The sequence below is a fragment of the Microcebus murinus genome, chromosome 6 (assembly GCF_040939455.1).
Source record: "Microcebus murinus isolate Inina chromosome 6, M.murinus_Inina_mat1.0, whole genome shotgun sequence".
In the NCBI taxonomy this organism is placed as follows: domain Eukaryota; kingdom Metazoa; phylum Chordata; class Mammalia; order Primates; family Cheirogaleidae; genus Microcebus; species Microcebus murinus.
In genome coordinates, this window is record NC_134109.1 from 29058271 (window position 1) to 29077041 (window position 18771).

The window sequence follows — 18771 nt, forward strand, 5'->3', positions numbered from 1 at the left end:
TCCCCGACCCAGCCCAGGGCCTCCCAGCTCCTGGACCCTGCTGGAACACCTCCCTCCAGTGCACTCTGCGAGGCTCAAGGAACAATAGCCCTCAGTCCTCTCCATCTTCTGGAAAGGCTTCCGGGAACAGGACGGGAGGGATGCATTTTAGGGAGAACATCATCTTCCACGACCAGCAAGGGGGCCACTCGGATGGCAGGCTCCTGGCTCAGTGTCCTGTTGGTGAGGTAGTTTGAACATCCCAGGAATCCTGCCAGGGAAAAAGGCCCTGGGGCGCGTCCCCGTGTGTTCAGCTAGTCCAAGCAGCAACTCGAATTGCAAGAGGCCCCTCGCCGGGCACCGGCCTGGTACCTGACCGCTCAGTAGTGGCGATCCTCTTCCTGGGGTACCGCAACACCTTCCCAGGAGAGCAAAGCTGATGCATCCCTTTCTGGAAGGGCAGAAGCCTTCTCCCTGGCCCAGAGAGTTTCTGCTGCTTGGGGCAGGCCATCTGGTTGCTGCTGGGCATCTATAGGTGCCAGCTGACAAGTTTTACTCTTCCCGTTCAGGGAAAGCTTATTTCAGTCAGATGCCCAATGTCTGGTGCCTTGTGTGTCTGGCCTGACAGGTGGGTGGCCGCCTGCTGAGGCTGCCCTAAGGGCTTTGGCTGCGGGGCTGCCGACATGGTGCTTGCCCCATGAGCCCCCATAGGGAAGAGTCCGGCCCGGAGACCACCTCCACTCAGGGAGTTAAGGCAGCTTCTAGAGGGCAGGGCAGGCCAGGGGAATCTGCTTGGCTACAGAACTGCCTTCAAAAGTCTAATCTAGTCTGACTCTTTGGCTGTGTAGACCAGGCCAATGGGGAACCTGCCAAGACCAGATTTTCCAAATGCATGTGCACGACAAGGTCTGCATGGTAGACTGACCTTGGACTGGCCACCTTGGGTGGAACAGCCTTGTTCCATATACCTGTCTCGCAAACCTCGTGCTTGATCTGCCGGGGAGCATGTGGTGGTGGTCACAGGACTAGATGGGCCCTAGTTGGGGGATAGGTATGAGGGGGTTATTGCTCTGGGTCTGAATCCATCTCAAGGGTCTTACCTCTATTGTGCCTACTGACCCTGCCCTCTGGATGTCCCCAGAGGTGTTTGGAAACCTTCATCCTGCTCCATCTCCTGACTATAGTCTGCCTGGCTCTGGGTAGGCCCCTGGGGACCTCCAGGGTGAGGCTAGGTCAGAGGGAGAAGGGAACACAGAAGTCATGGCCGGGGAAGCCACCAGCCCTGCCCTGTTCACAACCTAACTTAGCACGTCCCCTGCAGCCCACAGGGAGGGGCAGGGACAGCCAGGGCCCTTGCCCTGGATAACTGAGGGCACGAAGGTGCCTGCTGCTTGGGAATACTCTGTCCGCATACCCTATGCCTGATATCGGCACAGCCTGGGGGTCCGAGGCAGGAGGAGTTTTGGGGGGGCAATGTTGGGGTCAGATCAACTTGGACTATAATTTTGTTCTGACACAGGAGGGGTGTGTAAAGAGAAAGGGGATTAAAAAGGATGGAATGAGGAAAGGGAAGTCAAAAGACCCTACAACTTATAACAGGGCTTCATTGCATTCATTCGCTCATCATGGAGTTTCTGAGTGTGCGCGGCGGGCCAGCCTCTGTGCTGAGCCAGTAGGAGTGTCCAACAAGAATCTGGGTCTAAACTGCCACCTTTGCAGACCCTCTGAGGACTCCACAACATACGGCACCTCTCTAGTTTCCACCGTACCTTCCACTCTGGCCAGTGGGGAAACCGAGGCATGGTAGCCAAGAGCCCACGAGGGCACAACGCCGTGAAGACCCCTAATGCCCACGTGGCCCTGCTGTGAGGAGGGGAGGCTGGTGCTCTGGGGATGGGGCTGTGTGGAAACAGACGTGGACAGGACTCGGAGGTGGGGATGGGACAGGTGGGCAGGACTGCAGATAAGCAAGCGTAGGAGGCTTTGGTCACCAGCTGGCAAATCTGGCTTTGTGAGTGAACAAATACCAGTGATTGCTTTTTTGCTTCTATGTTTCCTGTTTATACAGTCCCAAGGGAGACTTTTTACCTGCGTTTGAGAATAGATCAAAGGAGGATATAGCCATAGCAAGTGGGGGAGTGAGTGTCTGAATTTGAAAACAGGTCACTTAATCCGGGCTCCGTCCGCGGGCTCTCAGGCGACACAATGGGAACAATGACACCAGTGATAGCATCAGCTACCCTTTGCCAAGCACCTACTCGGTGCTTTACGACCTCACAGGCATGTTGGCAGTCAGTTTGACACACACGCTATTTTGCAGGTTTTGTTTCCCCCTAGATGACCCTTTTAGTGGGGTGCGTTTGCTGAGGCTTCGGAGCGGGAAGAGAACCACGTGGCCCCGGCTGGCCCCACCGCAGCAGGACCCAACTGAGACCTGACCCTGCCAGGTCTGGCCGTGCCTGTCAGGATGCCACCACGTGGGGGCTGCCAGCGCTGCCATCCAGCCACCTCCTGGGCTGGGGACCCTCCCAGCTCCTGCCTGGGGCTGCCGGAGGGGACACTCCCAATGGCCCCTGAGTTCACGGCCATGTTTATTTTGTAAAACATGAGGGAATAAACCAAGGAGCAAGGGGGTGGAAACAGAATGGATTCTGAAGTAATCATTTTTAAAGGGTGGTCATCAGAACCGCCACAGCTGTTGCACAAGCTCTGTCACCTACAGCGGTGCTGCCTCGAGTGCGGGACCCTCGAGACGTCTGCCAGGACCGGAGAGAGGGCAGCCACCGCGCCAGTGGAGACCTCTCCGGAAGCTGGCCGCAGAGCGGGCGGGGGACTCGAGGGGAAGCAAACCACGAGGCTGCGCTAGTGCTGAGGACGCCAAGTGGACGCTACCAGGGTGGCCGCAGAGACGTGGGGCAGGCGGTGGCCGTAACTATGGCGGGTGCACCAGAGAGAGGGCAGGGAGGTGACGCCTAATACTGGATGTGCTCTTGTCCCTCTTGAGTTTGCCAGAAGGAGTGACCCTGCCCCCCAGACAGCAGGGGGAGTGAGGAGAGTATAATCTCAAGTGACAGTCGCGACAGGAACCCACTCGGTGTCCTCCCCTGAAGGACTGGCCTCAGGGGCCTCTTAGGGGGTGGACTGTCGGACCACACTGTGCAAGGAAGAGAGGGCTGTGAGCCGGAGCCTCCACCACCGGCCCCGGGCTCTTTCTTTCTGCTCTCCCCATTCACCCACCAAAGTCTCCCCACTGTCACCCTGCATCGCCCTCACTCTTTCTCCTTCACAGTGACCAAATCTCCCCGCAAGGAAACTCTGTCCGCAGACGTGGAGCGCCGCCGCCCGGCCGTGGGGTCCGCGGGCCCGGTCAGGAGGACTGCATCAGGCCGGTGAGGCGCTTGCCCGCCAGCGACTTTCCCTGCAGAGAGACAGCGACAGAGAGGCACGCACAGGCGCACACACACAGGGACAGAGACAGAGAGCCAGACAGGTGGATTAATTAATTAATTGCACGAGCCACGGAGGTCAAACGACCAACCAACCCTGACCGACCTTGCTATCGGACCTCTAGGGGTGGGAGCCTTCACTCGGGGCAGGCGGGAGAACCAGCGCTCAGGGGTGGGTTAGGGGCACGGGGTTGTGTTGCTGGGATCTTTAGGGGGGGTGGGTATTGTTTTGCTCACCAAAAACCAGGCATTTAAGCCCTCAGCTAGACTGTTTCCTATTGCCTGTGGGCTGCACCTGAACTTGACGCTATTCGAGTGGGGAAGGAAAAGGTGCAGTGGGGAGGATTGAGGTCAGGCAGCGTGGGTTGGCCGAAAAGAGACGGTGGCCACAGATCTGGGTGATTAGAAACTAATGAATTAACTAGTCTGAAGAAGGCAGAAGAACCACCAATCCTGTTTGGAATGCAGGACGGACACAGGGTGTAGGCCCTCTTGAAGACAGGTTCTGGCTTGGAGCCACGGTGGGTCCCAGGGCAGAGCGGTCCCACTGTCTCCTATGTTCTTGCTCCCGTCTGTGGCACCCAGAGGCCGAGTTCATGACCCCCCCACCAGGAAGTCCACCAGCCTCTCAACTACAACCTGTCCGGCAGTTCTTCTCAGACTCTAGAAAGGTAAACTGACCCCTGAGGCCTGGTGCACGGGGCACAGAGGTGCTCGGGGAGTCCAGCTGTCTGCATGCCGAGAGGTGGCTGAGGGACCCCCGACCTAGGAAGGGACTGGGGCCTGGGCACCAAGAGCAGGGAGGAAGATGAGTGAGGCCGTCACTCTGCTCATTTTCCTTGGGTGGTCTGTACCCCACCATCCCGTCCCCCCTTTGGGAATTTGGGAACCCACACCACTGGATGGGGGGCCAGAGAACAGTGTGGCTGCACCCAAGCAGACGGATCACTGCATCTGGGAAAACACTGCAAACCCATCCTAGTATTGACAGCGGGTCAGTGACACCACCGCCATCTGTGCAGGCTGGCACGTGACCGCGCGGGCGGGGGCTGCGGGTTGAGTAGCGGGAGTGCGAGGGCCAGCAATTCCTCACGCTCGTTTCCAAGTGGGGTGTGAGGGCTCGTCTTGTTTACTGGGCTTGGCTGCGTGTGAGCTAGATGTAATTAAAAACAATTGATCAGGTTTGCGGAGCCTGGTAGGGCACTCAATAAACCTGCTGACTGATGAATTGATGGATAATGGGTATGTCTAATAAAGCAGCAACACAGGCTACGGGTTTGCTGCATGCGGGACAATGTGGCATCTGCCTTAGATCTCCACGGAGGGACGTGGCTTCCCATCTGATGGCACGACGGGAGCTTGTCCAGAAACAGAGCTGCCCTCAGGAGCCGTCAGAAAGTCTACCTTTGCCCGCCTTTCTCCTTGCTCTGTTTTTTCCCTTTTGTTCACTCCTCATTTTCACTAGTGAGACAAAACTTTTCATTTTTTTTCCTCCCTTCTCAAACACACACACACACACACACACACACACACACACACACACACACAATCTTCCCATCAGCAACCTAATCTGAATCTTCAAATACACTAAACTTAGCCTGCAGCAGTATACATTTATACTAGCCTAAGGATTTTTTAATCAGATTTTTAAAAAAATTTTTAAATCCTAGAGGGTTATAGCATTGCTCTTTGAAAATCACTGCAACAGGATGGCTACTCCTTTGTCTCGAGCAGGTTAGGCCCAACAGTAGCTCTCCGAAGGCAGGCTGACCTTCAAGGAGTCCCCCAGGCGGGGTTCTGCCGCACACACCTCACTGTGCCCTCCTGGAGTCCCCTTTCTTACGAGTAGGGGAGTAGTGGGAGGCATTTGTTGTCTTGTTGGGTCACCTGGGAATGGGCCTGCCCGGTGCAGGCCTGAAGGCAGGAAGCACAGGGGCCTGTGTGGGCTCCTCTCTGGGACAATGTGGGGCGCTGGGTCTGGCCTGAGGGCTCTCACAACCCTCCCCACCCCCCTCGCCCGCCCCAGCCGGCCCTCATGAAAGGCGGGAAGGAATGCTGCTTTCCTCTTGGGTGCTGCTTATTGCTGTGGCAACCACACGCCAAATACCCGCTCCTTCCCTCCTCCCATCCCTCCTCCACCAGGGCCCCAGGTTACACACCGCGTACCCAAGCATACATGGTCTGGCTTTACTATTCACCGAGTTTAAGGCTCTGATTTAGCTGGAGAATGTGGGGGAAACAGTCTCTAAAGCTCCTGAATAGGAGTCTGTCGCCAGTGTGTATGTTAAAGGCCCAGAGACAAAGAAGGTGACGTTTACCAGTTGCCCAAACCCTCCTTACAGCTTCAACCTGACTCACAAGGTCATTTTGGCTGGAGAGGGGCTGTGGGTTGAGGGAGGCTGGAGATGCTATTTCTGGAGGATTATACGTCTGTCTATTTGTTTTAGGTGAATTCAGCCCTGAGGCTCTCCCACCCTAACCCCTCCCAGTTCTATAGAACCTGCTAGGCTGGGCTTGGAGGTGCTAATTAATCTCTTCCTGCCTAGACCCTGGAGCTCAGCCTCAAAGCTCTGACGCCAGGACCTGTGGCCAGCCTGTCACTGCCGTGCCCCCCACCACTTCCGTTTCCCAGGTCTTCAGGGTGGGATGGTGCAGCTGACCTGCCCAGGGGCCACCCCTGGGATTGTTCCCAACCTCTCAGCAATCCAGGTGGTGCTGCTTGGCATTTTTGTCTCCCTCTCCCCACTCCTGCGCTCACGCATTTACCAAATGCCAGTTTTGCTGCTAAAGATGGAGGTCACGCGGGTTCAGGTCGGCTCGGGAGGCAGCTCAGCCCAGCTGCAATCTACCCGCTACCCAGCGACCTCCCGGGCGAGCGAGGGCAGGCTCAAGCTAGAAGGTGGTTAATCATGCAGGATGCAGGCATGGCTAGATGCCTGGCCCAGGGCTTTGGGGAAGAAATCCTGCAATCACACTTGCTCAGCAGCTGCCTCCCTTCTGAAGAGCTGAGACGCCTGTAGTTTTCAGTGATCAAAGTGAAATCTGATAGCAGAGGCTACCTGTGTTCAGAGATGAGCTGCCCCAAAGCATATGCTCCTGTGGGCTTGCAGGAAGCTCCTGAGGCACTTGGTTGCTCTGCCCAGAGAGAGGAGAGCTCCCTGCACCCTCTAGGGCTCCCTCCTTCCTCCTTTGTGCTGTCATCCCTGCCTCCAGTTTGGGGGATCCACTTAGGGAGGGGAGTGGTAATTGTGCATGTGCCTGGCATTTGCATAGTTACGGAGGAAGCAGTTTTTTCAGGGTGTGAATGTGTGATGTTCCTCAGTGCTGGTCAGTTGGGAGCGGATCATGGTGCCAGGAAACTGCAGCCAGCTCAGCCTGAGGCCTTGGCGTAGCTGAGCAAAGCAGCTGAGGCTGGTTGAAAATGCTATTAGCAGGCAGCCTTTGTCCAAGTGAAAAAATATACAGTGATTAAGAACCGAGCTGCAGAAGGTACATTCCAGGGACACCAGAGCTTTGCAGACAGACAAAGCACTTTTCACCTTCAAGACATTTGGCAAAGTGTAATCCAGTAGAATTTCGGGTCCTTCAATTTCATGGACCGTGGGCTCAGTGCTGGGTTCACAAACACCCACACATTCAACTCCCACCCGCCGCTCTGATTAATCATGTCAGCTCTGCGGCCATCTTGATGGCTAGAAGCCTGGAAGAAGGTGGTCATGGAATCCTTTGTTTCTGAAAGGAAACGCACAAAAGGAATAGCTCCCTTTTGTGCAGTACTTTAAGAAAAATCAACATGCTGCTTGACATGCTGTGGCTCTGTGCATTGCACTTCCAGATATTAATCAACAAAGCATGCACTACCTGGGTTACCGCGAGCTTTTGCCACTTACCTGGGAGACTGATGCTAAATTCTTTGGCTGAGAAGAGGGCTGAGGCACAGAGAGTAGCCCCAGGGGTCAGATGGCATGTTGGGGGCAGCAGAGCCAAGCACTGGGGGCCCTTTTCAACACTAAGGGGGTAGGGACATCTAAGCTGCTGATGAGATTCTCTTGCTGATTTGCCCAGGTGACATAAGACCAAAGTTACAGATCTCAAGTCCACCAAGGGGAAGGGAATCCACTACGGTTGCTCCCAGGGGAGAGGGATGAAACTGATTGGAAAGGGGCATGAGGGAACTTTCTAGAGTGCTGGGGTACAGGTTACACGGGTACATACACTTGTCAAATTCATTGAGCTGTACACTTCAGATCTGTTCATTGTACTGTATATAATTATACCTCAAAAGAAATAAAACAATGATTAGGAAAAAACCCCCAGCTATCACATATCCTGTGCCTTGGAGTCTCCCATCTCCTGCTCCTCCGCAGCTGCTGGGCCCATCTCGGCCTTTGGAGAAGTTGGGAGCTTCCCCCTCCAGGACAGGAGACACCCAGATTCCTCGGCTAGAGGAGCTGGGCTTGCAACAGAACTAATTTGGAACACTCTTTCTAGCCCCCGCTGACCCTAAATGATCCCATTGGTGTGACACACAGGCATTTTTCATCCTTGCTAAAGAAAAATGGTGTTTTGCCGACAGGGCTCACCAAGTGACCTCCGCAGGCAAGAAGTGGGAGGCCCCAGAGATGTGCTGTCCTGAAGCAACTTGAAGGTCACCTCTGAGCAGGTGACACTCAAGTTCATAAAGGATGCACAGGTGGACTCACAGGCCTGGGGGAGGGGTGGGGAGAGGCGCCCAAGAGCCAGGTGGAAAGGTAGGGGCTATGCTTGGGCTCTGCAGGGCCTGGACCAAGGACCTATCCCACTTCCTCAGGTGACACCCTGGAGGTTGTCACCCCTTGTGCCCCTTCTCCACTGAACAAAGCAAAACCAATGATTTTAAAAGGGAGTACAATGAATTCCATGGCACCTCCTTTCTCAGTGATGTTTAACATTGGGGAGAGAGAGAGTGCCATCTGCTTGGGATGGTTAAAGGGTCTGAGAAACTCTGGCAGGGGCTGGTAGGAAAATGCGTACATTATGTAGAACAGTTTCAAAACACGTTTTAATTCTCTTTCTCTTATCCCCCTCCATTCAGCTTTGTGAAGCAAGGTGGGGCAGATGAAATGGAAAAATCAAAGATTACACACGGCTGTCTGCAGCACAGCTGGCCAACAGGGCACAGGAGGGCAGGGGCCGTCCCCGGCTTCCTCACCCTTGCTCGGTGGGTAGGTCGGGGGCCTGCGGCAGGTCTGTTCCTGGGTCTATGTCACCCCCAGGTCCTTGCCAGGCTTTCTGAGCTCTCAGGCATGTCAGGGCATTTTATGTGGTTTTAAAATATTCTCTTTAGTCAACTGTTTTTGTAAGAAGATATACCACAAACATAGAACAACACCCGAATTTTAAAAAATCAAGGAACAGGAGAAAAGTGAATTAATAAAAAAAAGAAGTTCACTGGCTGAAGAATTAAGATACAGTGCACTCATGTGTAATTAAACCTAGATCTGTTAAAAATATAAGGAATATGAGCCCAAGCTAGAAGGAGACCCCATGTCTACAAAAAATGGAAAAATTAGCCGGGCATGGTGGCGCATGCCTGTAGTCTCACCTACCAGGGAGCCTGAGGCAGGAGGATCGCTCGAGCCCAGGAGTGTAAGGTTGCTGTGAGCTATGATGACACCACTGCACTCGAGTCTGGGCGACAGAGCAAGACTCTGTCTCAAAAAAAAAAAAAGGAGTATGAGCAGAATAAAACAATGGATTATTTTGAAACTGCCACCGTCTTATGTACACTGGCATAAACACCCAGGTTTTGCCACGTCAACGGTGGGGATGTGGAATCTACCTGAATGCAATTCCCACAAAATGTCACTGACACCATTAGCAGGTTCAGCCACCTTATTCTATCCTGTATTGGCAACTACTAGTGCTTGCAAAAATTTTATTTAACATTTTTGAATTTAGAAAAGATGAATAACACTTCTCCTATCTGGATTAAATATAAAAGGCCCAACCTATCCTCTGATCCTCCAGGGCTTTTCGGTTTGAATTTCTTATTCCTGTTCAACAGAGTGGCATTGACATTGCATGTACCCTCCCTTCTCCAGGGCCCTTGTCTTCAAACAGCCTGGGCCTTGATGGTGGCAGAGCAGGGAGTGTCCTGTGACCACGGATACAGTCGGCCGCCAAGGACAGTTACTAGCTGCTCTCTGTTGATTGGCCATTGGGCAGCCATCGTGTGTCAAGCCCACTGGGCATTTCACAAACACTTGCCCTAATGTCCGTAACGTCCCTGCCAGTCAGAAATTCCTGTAAACCCACCAAAAAGATGAGAAACAGACGCCCACAGAGCTTGCGTAACTTGCCTGAGAGCACGTGGCCAGTCAGCGGCAGGGCCGTGCAGGTCGGCCCTTGTGACCCGTACACTTTCTACTTTGCACTTGACTGTCACTTGCAAGGACAGAGGCAGATGGGAACACTGCTCAGGGATTAAGGACGTCCCCAGGCCCACGCACACTGGGCAACCTCTTGGGACAATGCAGGCTGATTTTCTCAACCCCTTGGAGAACGCAGCTTCAGCTGTTGAGCACGCTTGAGCCCATGCCAGGAGTTTCTCCTCTGCTAAGCTGCTTCCCCTCACCCCATTTGGGGACCCTGAGAGAGGGGAGGTGCCATCTTCTGGCTGACAAGCCTGGCAAAAGGAGCCTTTGGGTACCGCACTGAGCTAGGGCGCAGGTCGTCACGGCTTGCTGCACCTGGACTTAAGGTCAGGCCGGGTGAAGCCACCCTCACCCGGGTGAGGCCATTCTGTTTGTGGCCCTGTGTCGTTGGTGCCAATGCCTCTGGAACACACATGGCAAGTGTTCCAGGGAGGACGGAAGCGGGTGTGATGTTTACCTTTCTAAGGTGGGGCAGGCAAGGGGGAGCCTTACTCCAATCAGAACCGACCTCCTTGCAGATCATTCTAGGCCAAGTGCCTAAGTGGGGGTGCCCAGCAAGGTGCGGGGAGCCCTCCCCAGCGCTGTTCCTGGGACCCCTGACCTCTACCCCCACCACGCTCACCACTTAAGGGGCTCTTCTCGGAGGCCAACTTCTGCCTGCCAGTTTTGGTGAGTGATGGGGGACCCTCCTTGTGGCCCCCCCAGGTGTGCAGGGACAAATCTGGAAGCAGGTAGGGATGCCAGGCGAGACCAGGCTCAGCAGCTGAGCCCCAGGTTGGCGGCAGAACGACAGGCACAGCCTCCCTGGCCTCCTTCCCAAGTTGCTCATTTCCATTCTCCCTGACACTCTTTATCCCCATGCAGTGGAAATGCCCCTTTTTATACCAGATCTCTCCTCTCTCCTTCCTCTCGTCCAACTGAACAACCCGATTGCTCTTTCTACACTCAGCTTGCAGGAAACTGTTGGTGGCCTCAGGAGCGCAGTGCAGGGGGTCATTCTGCTTGCAAGACCTCTCAGTAGCATGCCTCCCGTGGCCCACTCAATGCCCACCCTCTTCCTCTCCAAGTCCTCCTCCTCCTCCTCCCCAAACATACTTTGGCATCTAAGCTCTGGTTCACTCCAAATTAGGCAAAGGCTGAAAGACTCGAGGAAACAGGGACATGGCTGTGTTGCTATAGGCAACAACTTGATGCTACTTTTTTCTAACTAGGAAGTTCAAGTAACCTTTGACTATGACTACAGGGGAGAGTGCAGCTGCAGTTCAGTGACTCGATATTGTGGACGAAGCAGCAAGAGAAAATCACCTGCTTGGCAGTATGTGATTTTTCCCCAGGACCTATGAGGACTGTAACTCCATCCTCCTAAGGGCACTTGTCATCTCCTGGAAATGTGTTCACTCAAAATATGTATGTTGGTTGGGGTCCCTGGTTAAGCCAGCTGCCAAGATAGAGCCTAGAAGGCATAGTCAACCTGCTACCCACCGCCCCCCCCTCCAAAAAGCATAACACTTCAGTGCATGTCCAGGTCCACTTGAACGCAGACACAAAGAGGGCTGGCTCATTTCTCTTTTCTCCCTGCTACCCGGAATGCAATTCAGCAGGCATTTGTCAGGCATGCATTCCTAACCTGCAAGAGTGCAGCAGCATTTGCAAGAAACGCTGGGATAGAAACTTGGGTTGTTGGGATTCCTAGCCAAAGAGAACCTTCTCACTTTCCTACAGATTCTTTTCACATGTGGCTGAGATGTTTCTGGTCCCCATGGGACAGTGGATGGTCAGTGTTTCTCAGCATCCTTCTCCCCTGGTGGTCTAGTACGTAGAAATGTGAGATTTCTCAGTTTCCTGCAGGACTTGGCCCTGGCCCATGGAGGAAAGGTGATGAAGTCTTAAGCCAGGAGATGAAGCCTAAGGATGCTGCTACTGGATTTAAAAGCTCCCTCCAAGGTAGTAGGCACTTCTGTCCTATTCTGCTAGGGAACGAGGAAAAGCCAGCTCCTGGATCAGTGTTATTAAGGATGTTATTTGTACACTGCCTCTGGGACATGGGGCTCATCACAGCATCATTTCTGGACCCCTCAGCTCCTTGCTTCTTAGTAAGGAAAAACTCTGAGTGCAAAGACTGTGCAAAAAAGAGGGGGCACCAAGAAATGGGTGCTGCTGACTGTCCCTAGAAGCAAGGGATGAGAACAGGTGTGGTGGGCAGAGACCAGGCCACGACAAACAGATCGTCTCTTTCGGGTTTGGGAACGCCTCTGTGCAGAAGGAGCCCAGAGGTTAGAGAGTGTGTAGACGCCGGGATCACTCACCCACTGCTGGAAGGAAGCCACCTCGGGGGGAAAATGCAGCGGCCATTCTGACTCTGCGCCAGCAGCACTAGGCAATTGTGTTTTTAGGAAGGGAAGTGAAGAATAACTTATCCAGCTGAAACTGTGAAGACCTGTGGCTTTAGAGGAGCCCCTACCCAGACATGCACATGGCCGCGGTGGGCATGCAATCCATGCAGCACAGGCGCGTGCAGATCGCAGCATATGGTTACACGCGCACCATACACCGAACACGGAGGCGAATGCCAGGCAGGCGGCACATGCACCTGTGCACACATGTATAAACCTGTGCACATGTGTATACACCTGTGCACACGTGTATACACCTGTGCACACGTTCATGTGCACATTTACACCACAGGCACTCACTGAAGCGTCTCATGCAAGGTGCATAAGCCATCGCATAATTGGCTGTAGAGTTTTATATCGGCTCCTACGATGCCAATCTTTGATACTAACACTGCAAATACTAATACAAACTTAAAGCATTTACTTTAAAATACATATGTAAAAATGGAATTCTCCCCAGGAAAAAGCCATCCATTTGTGTCAGTGGAAACGGCTTCTCCACTGTTTCTGGGGGTGCTACAAGCAGGAGGAGCACCCGCGCCAGGGGGCTGGTTTATCGGGGGACTTCAGAGCATCCCCTGCCACTTGCTTCTGACTCCTCCAATAACCTCACCTTGGAATAAGTGGTTAAAGAAGAGAACCTGTGTTTATCTGGCAGGTGGAGCAACTGGACTTGTTGAGGCTGTATTGCTCAGGGTGGCCCCGGGCAGGCGGGCAGCTGAGAGGTGAGTGTTTCTGGGAACGAGGCTGCTGGCACGCAGGGGCTGCATTTGGAGTATTGGATTTCATGCTCTTATCATGGGCAGAACCAGTTTTGATCCGTGTCTTATAGCAGGAGGCATCTTAGGGTCCTGAACCTCCATAGGGGGGCAAAGGCCACATCCTGCCAACATATATAGTGTTTGGCCAGTGGCTCTGTCTGCCTTCTGGCACCTCACAGGCTGACAAGCCCACCATCTCCCATGGCTTCCTGGGAGGTGCTCAGGGGCTCCAAGACATTGAGCACAGAGCAGGAGCTGGCCTGCTGGGCACCACAGCTCCTCCACTCCCAGGGAAAACAGAGAATTATGTTTCTGAGTTGACTTTAAAAAGAAGCCAATAATAATAGCTACCTTTATTCAATATGTACTATGAGCCAATACTATAATAAATGTACTTTGCATACACTGTCATAAATGAGAGACCCACTTACCCATCCTCAACTGCAAAATAAATGTAATGATCCCTACCTGGCAGACTATTGTTGGAAATTAAATAAGGTAGTAAGTAAGAGCTAAGCCTGGGCTGCAAATAGCATCATAATGATGAAAATAATACTAAGAGCTATACCTGTTAAGCACATGCACTGTAAACAGTGTGTGAAGAGCTTTCTGTATTTTTCCCCCAATTAATCATTTACTTTTATCTCCCTTTTATGGATTAGGAAACTGAGGCTTAGAGAAGCTGCCCAAGTCACGAGGGACCAATCAGGGGCCTCCACAAAACACACACCTGCTGGAGCAAGATGCACCTCGCTGTGTGGGTATCTTTGCAATTCCTAGGGCACATGGAAGTGAAGGGACCCTGACATCAAGCCTGGATGGACCCGCTGAACAGCAGGTCAGGGTGCTCTGGAGACCACCAACCATCCCACATTCCTTCTTGGTGGTCCTTCTCGTGATGTCCTACAGATATGATAGCCATTCAAGAAAGCTATGATCAAGCGCCAGCAGATAATGAGATCCGAAGCTGTGTCATTACCCAGGAAACCTCCACCAAGTATGTGACCACTGGACCGTGATCACTCATGAATGCTAACAGTTGACTCCTTTACATATTTAATATGGAGAATCATGAATGCCCCAGAACCTTCCAGCACTCTCCAGGCCAGAGAACCCATCAGAATTTCCCCACCACTTTTGCTGCAGATTAGAAGATTGGGTTGAGTATTGGATGCTCCACCTCCATTTCCCAGTGTAATCTGCTCTGACGTTAAAGCCGATCCCTCTGTCCTTGTTGACAGTCTGTCCTTTTCCTATTGGGCCTGGGGTTCAGATGCACCACGCTCCTGGTGCAGGCGAGAGAGGCCGCGGCACGGTGTAGACTGGTCCTCCAGCCCTGTGAGCACAGGTGCCCCGGAGCCCTGCTCCTGCCTCTCCCCCACCTCTTACAACGGTGCCTACCAGTTTTAAAGGAATGTCTGAGAGAACACGGTAACAATCAAGTCTGACTGGGCTTTCTTTAGCTTTAAAAGTGTCTTATTAAAACTTTGCTGACTTTACCATGATCGCCATGTTTAATGAGAGGGCTCAAAGAATTTGAACGCAAAAGATGAAGAGAGGAAAAAAGCCACAAGCTGTAATCACCATAATTATACAATCCCATGACGAGTTGAAAGCAGCTCTGGTGAAGCCCAGAGAGGAGGGAATGTCATGTGCAATCGGGTTGGTTCTTGGGACAGCTGGGAAGCATGTGACATGAGGCCCTTCCCTCCCCGGGTGGGGCTGAGGATGAGTCCCCGGCAGGGCTCAGAGGAGAGGAGCCCAGGAGGGCAGTTTCTCCTTGTCTGAGGTCTCTGGGAGTGTGCTCTGCTCTTGGCCAGGCCAAGACGATTCTGGTGTCAGCTTGTCCAGCTGGAACCTGCAACTGGCACTGGGTAAAAGGCAAGTGGCTTTTCTATCTGTTTTGCTTTCAACAAAACACGCTTTCTGGATGGGAACTACAACAGGCTAAGCTTTCTCCAACCCAGGGCCCGGCACCCCAGGAACATGGCCACTCCTGGCTGTGCTCAGCCTCTGCACTACAGCCACCAGCCTCCTGTGCCCACGGGCACCTGTGGCCTCCACTTGCTGACCTCCTTTTAGGCATTTGGGGGAGACAGCCCTATTGCCCAAAGCTCAGCTGCTGTGGCAGCAAATGACAAAACAAAAAACAACAACCAAAAACCAAAAACAAAACAAAAAAAAATCCCAACCCAAACCAAATCAAACCAAACAAACAATAGCAACAACAACAACAATAAAAAAAAAAACCAGGCAAGAATGACACGCGAAGGGGCAGTAATTCCACTTCTTGACAGTTGCCCTAGCTTTGAGTGTGACATGATCTGGCATTTTCTCCCTCAAGGCAGGGTCTAATCTGAATCCTTTGGATTCCTCTCCTCCAACCTCAGCAAACTCCCTTCATATAATCCATTCTCCTTTTCCACGACTCATTTGTAAACTGCAGGATGGAATGCAGTAAGATCCATGTAAGAAACGTTTAATGCGGCATGACATCCCAGTTGCAAGAGGCCAGGGGACCCAGCGCGGAAAGCGACTCTGCAATGTCCCTGGCCATTCAGCTTCTAAACGGTTAGCCAGGGAGCTCGTTGCTCCTTGGGTGACATAGTCCACTGTTGGGTAGTGGCTACTGTTAGAATATTTTCAGTAGAGTGACATTCCTCATATTTTCTAGCCATTTGTTCTAGTTCTGCCCTCTGGAGCAATCCAGAAGTGTCCACTCACTCTGGAAGACAAACGCAAATGGATTTCACGATGGCCATCCAGTCTCTGGGGGCTGGCCGTCTTCACTCCAGTTTCCTCTGACATGGCTTCCAGAGTTCCTTTCTCTCCCTAGTCATTTTCTTCTGAATTTACCTGATAAACTATAGGGGCTTAGAACCAAGACTTACTCTACAGCAACACAAAACCCCTCTTTTCTGACCAGTCCACTTTAGTTATCATAGCCTAAAACTGCCTGTCTTTAAGTGGCTGCATCCTGCTTTTGCTAATGTTAAGCTTGTAGTCAACTACAAGCCCAGAATTTTTTCACTTTGAATTATAGTAAAGGCAATGAATGCAATCCTATAGTTGTGAAAGCTGAATTTTTTAAAGACATTAATATTGTCTGGTGAAATTTTATATAATTGTTTTTGACCCCTCAGTCCTGTGGATGGAGATGATTTTCAAATACAATTCCATTATCTGCCAAATGAGCAATACTTTCCAGGTCTGGATCTTTGAATACGGTTGGCATGTTTGTCTCGTCATCAAAAAGGATATTGGATGGGCCATGGCTGGACCACTCTGGCCCACGACCAGAGACTGCCTTTCCAGCTGACATGGATTAATTCTTCCCTCACCAGCCACTGAGACACTGGCTATACTCGCTTTGCCTATATATGGGCAAACAGGGAAGTGGAGGGGGGCAGGAGAGAACATTATTTTCAACCATATTGCAGTCCTAACAGGTCACAAACAAATATCTCCTGGAGCAGGAGATGTGGTTATTACGGTTACCAGCCTATGCTCAGCCAGACTGCACGGGGCCACGGACAGTTCTTGCCAAATATAATATCACAGCAGCGAGGCCCATTCCCATGTGGGGCCAAGGGCTGTTGCTTAGGTGGACAGGATTTGACCATGGAAAAGAACCACTGCTCTGTGGGTCCTGCCACTGCTAGGGTGGCTACAGACCCCCACCTGTCTCACCTTCCCACCCAGTGGGGAGCCACCAAGCACACATGAAGAGTCTTTCTCACTGGCCATCAGACAAACATCACAAAACTGAAAGTGCCACTGCTCTGAGCGCTCCTCAGCCCCTGCAGGGTTCCATGCAGCCGTGCTGCCCAGAGCATCGTCTTACAGACCACTCCTACCCACGCACACGCAGCAATGCCGTGCCTTCCGGACTCGACCCGACCCGGGGAGACTCATCAGCTGCTTTATAGAGGGGAAGCGTCCCTACTTGCTTCACCAGGAGCTTGTTTTGGGGGAACTCCATGGGGGTCTTACTTCTTGGCCTTTGAGTTCCTTAGACCTTACGTTCTATGACTTGCCCTTGAACTCTACAGTGCAGACACCAGGCAGAGTTGGGTCTCCTCTCCTTGACCTTGACCTTGGCAGCATTGTCCCCGTCCTAGGTTCCTGCCATTGGACACTTCTCTCTCCGGCCCCTTCTGCTGTGGTGTCCAGGGAATAAGGTGGGTTCTGTCCTCTGCAGAGGCGGGCGTCCTGTCTGTCCCTTGGCACGAGTGACACAGAGCAGGCTGAAACCCCACAACCCTATCAGCCACTTCTACGGTGAGACCAACTTTCTAGAATGGTGTCTCCCCTGTGCGGGGTGGGAGGAAGGCAAGGCCACGGCACAGGGCTGCAGGCCACCTCCCGAAATAGACCCCACCTGGCACACACTCACGGTCGCCCCTGCCTGCCTCGCTGGAGCCTGGCAGGGTAGGCGATTTGCATCGGAATCAGTGGCTGCAAACACACAGCTGTGCCTTTCTGCCTCGGCGGACTTTGACTTTCACTTGACTGCCTGGCCCACTGGGGCCTGGGGAAGGCAGGACAGGGCCTGGGCGGGGGCGAGGGAGGCTGGCAGGGGAGGCGGGGAGCAGCTGCCCCCGCGGAGCCCCATGTGTCTGGAGGCTGAATCACCACCGCTGGGCTTTTTCTCTGAGTGGGCGCTCGGCGGGGAGGGCCTTCTGGCTGCCTTCGGCTGACAGGTTGAACCATCAGCTGCAGCAGCTGGGGCTCCTCCTTCTGCTGGAGGAAGGGTCTGGGGCCTAGGGTCTCAAAAACGACAACCAACCTCTGGCCCTTTCTGATAGATAAAAGTCTCACCCCTCCGCAAAGTTTTGGAAAGATTCCCCCATCCTCGCCACGGAGAATCACTTTGTCGCTGTGTCTTCCTGTATCCCACTGGCCAGGCTGATTCTGTTGTTTTACATTTTATAGTTGGTTCACAAAAATAGATTTTAACATTTTTGTTTTCCAGACACAAAACTAGAATAGTAAATACGCCTTTTCTAATTTCACATGGAGCCAAGGCAAAGAGAGAAGGACAGAGACCAGAGGAGACTTAACTGTGGACTGTAACCAGGATAACACTGTCTTTTGTACCCTTTTTTCCTCATCTCTAAAAGAGGACAGTGACAAGCTGGCCCAGGGTTCACTAGGGAACCAGAAAGTCTGGGAGCAGGTGACAGCAGAGTGATGCTGAGACTCTCGAGTGCTCGCCTTTCATTTCTTCCTGTGCCCACGGGGCCCCGGGACCCCACCATGCAGGTGGTGGTGTGGCAGCACCAACCTGGTGCCCACCCGTCTGTCCAGCTGCCCTGGTCAACCTCTCCCGACACACACAGCTGGGCATCCAGACAGCAGCACAAGGGCTGCAGAACCGTCCAGGCCACAGGGTGGAGGTCCCTCGCCCTGTTCTTGGTGAGCACCCCGTGCCCGCAGCCGCTCCCAGATACGAGTGAGCCCTGAACAGCCGGGGGACCTGCCGAGCAGGTGTAGAGAGCCCGGGGCACTCAGTTCTCCCGCCAGCACCTGTCTAGGGTTTGTAAATGCACCCGGCTCAACTCTGCCTGTGGTTTATCTCCCAGCCTCAAAGGCTGGTGGACACTTCCAAATCAGGTAGCCAATTGGGCAGAAGGCAGCCCCTCTCTGATTCTAAGGGATGATCTACAGAACTCAGCAGTCTCAGGATCGAGAGAAGTACCGACCCACAGAACACTTCCAACTGGAAGGGACCATAGAGATGATCTACTCCATGTCATTATACAGAGGAGGAAAC

At 53.0% G+C, this 18771-nt stretch overlaps 1 protein-coding gene across 5 annotated transcripts in view; it reads right to left on the bottom strand.

Annotated features, from left to right (window-relative positions):
- Window positions 1–373: 373 nt before the first annotated feature.
- Window positions 374–18771, bottom strand: part of RGS6 (regulator of G protein signaling 6) — a 520723-nt gene continuing 502325 nt past the window's right edge. For 2 of the 5 annotated variants that reach the window (XM_076003890.1, XM_076003889.1), the window contains one exon: window positions 374–3397. In XM_076003890.1, coding sequence (XP_075860005.1) covers window positions 3347–3397 — 51 coding nt within the window. In that variant the 3' untranslated portion in view covers window positions 374–3346. Of the gene's footprint in view, window positions 3398–12147; window positions 12215–18771 lie in introns of those variants that run through there. The other 3 variants (XM_076003888.1, XM_076003891.1, XM_076003892.1) reach the window with 3 other exon arrangements.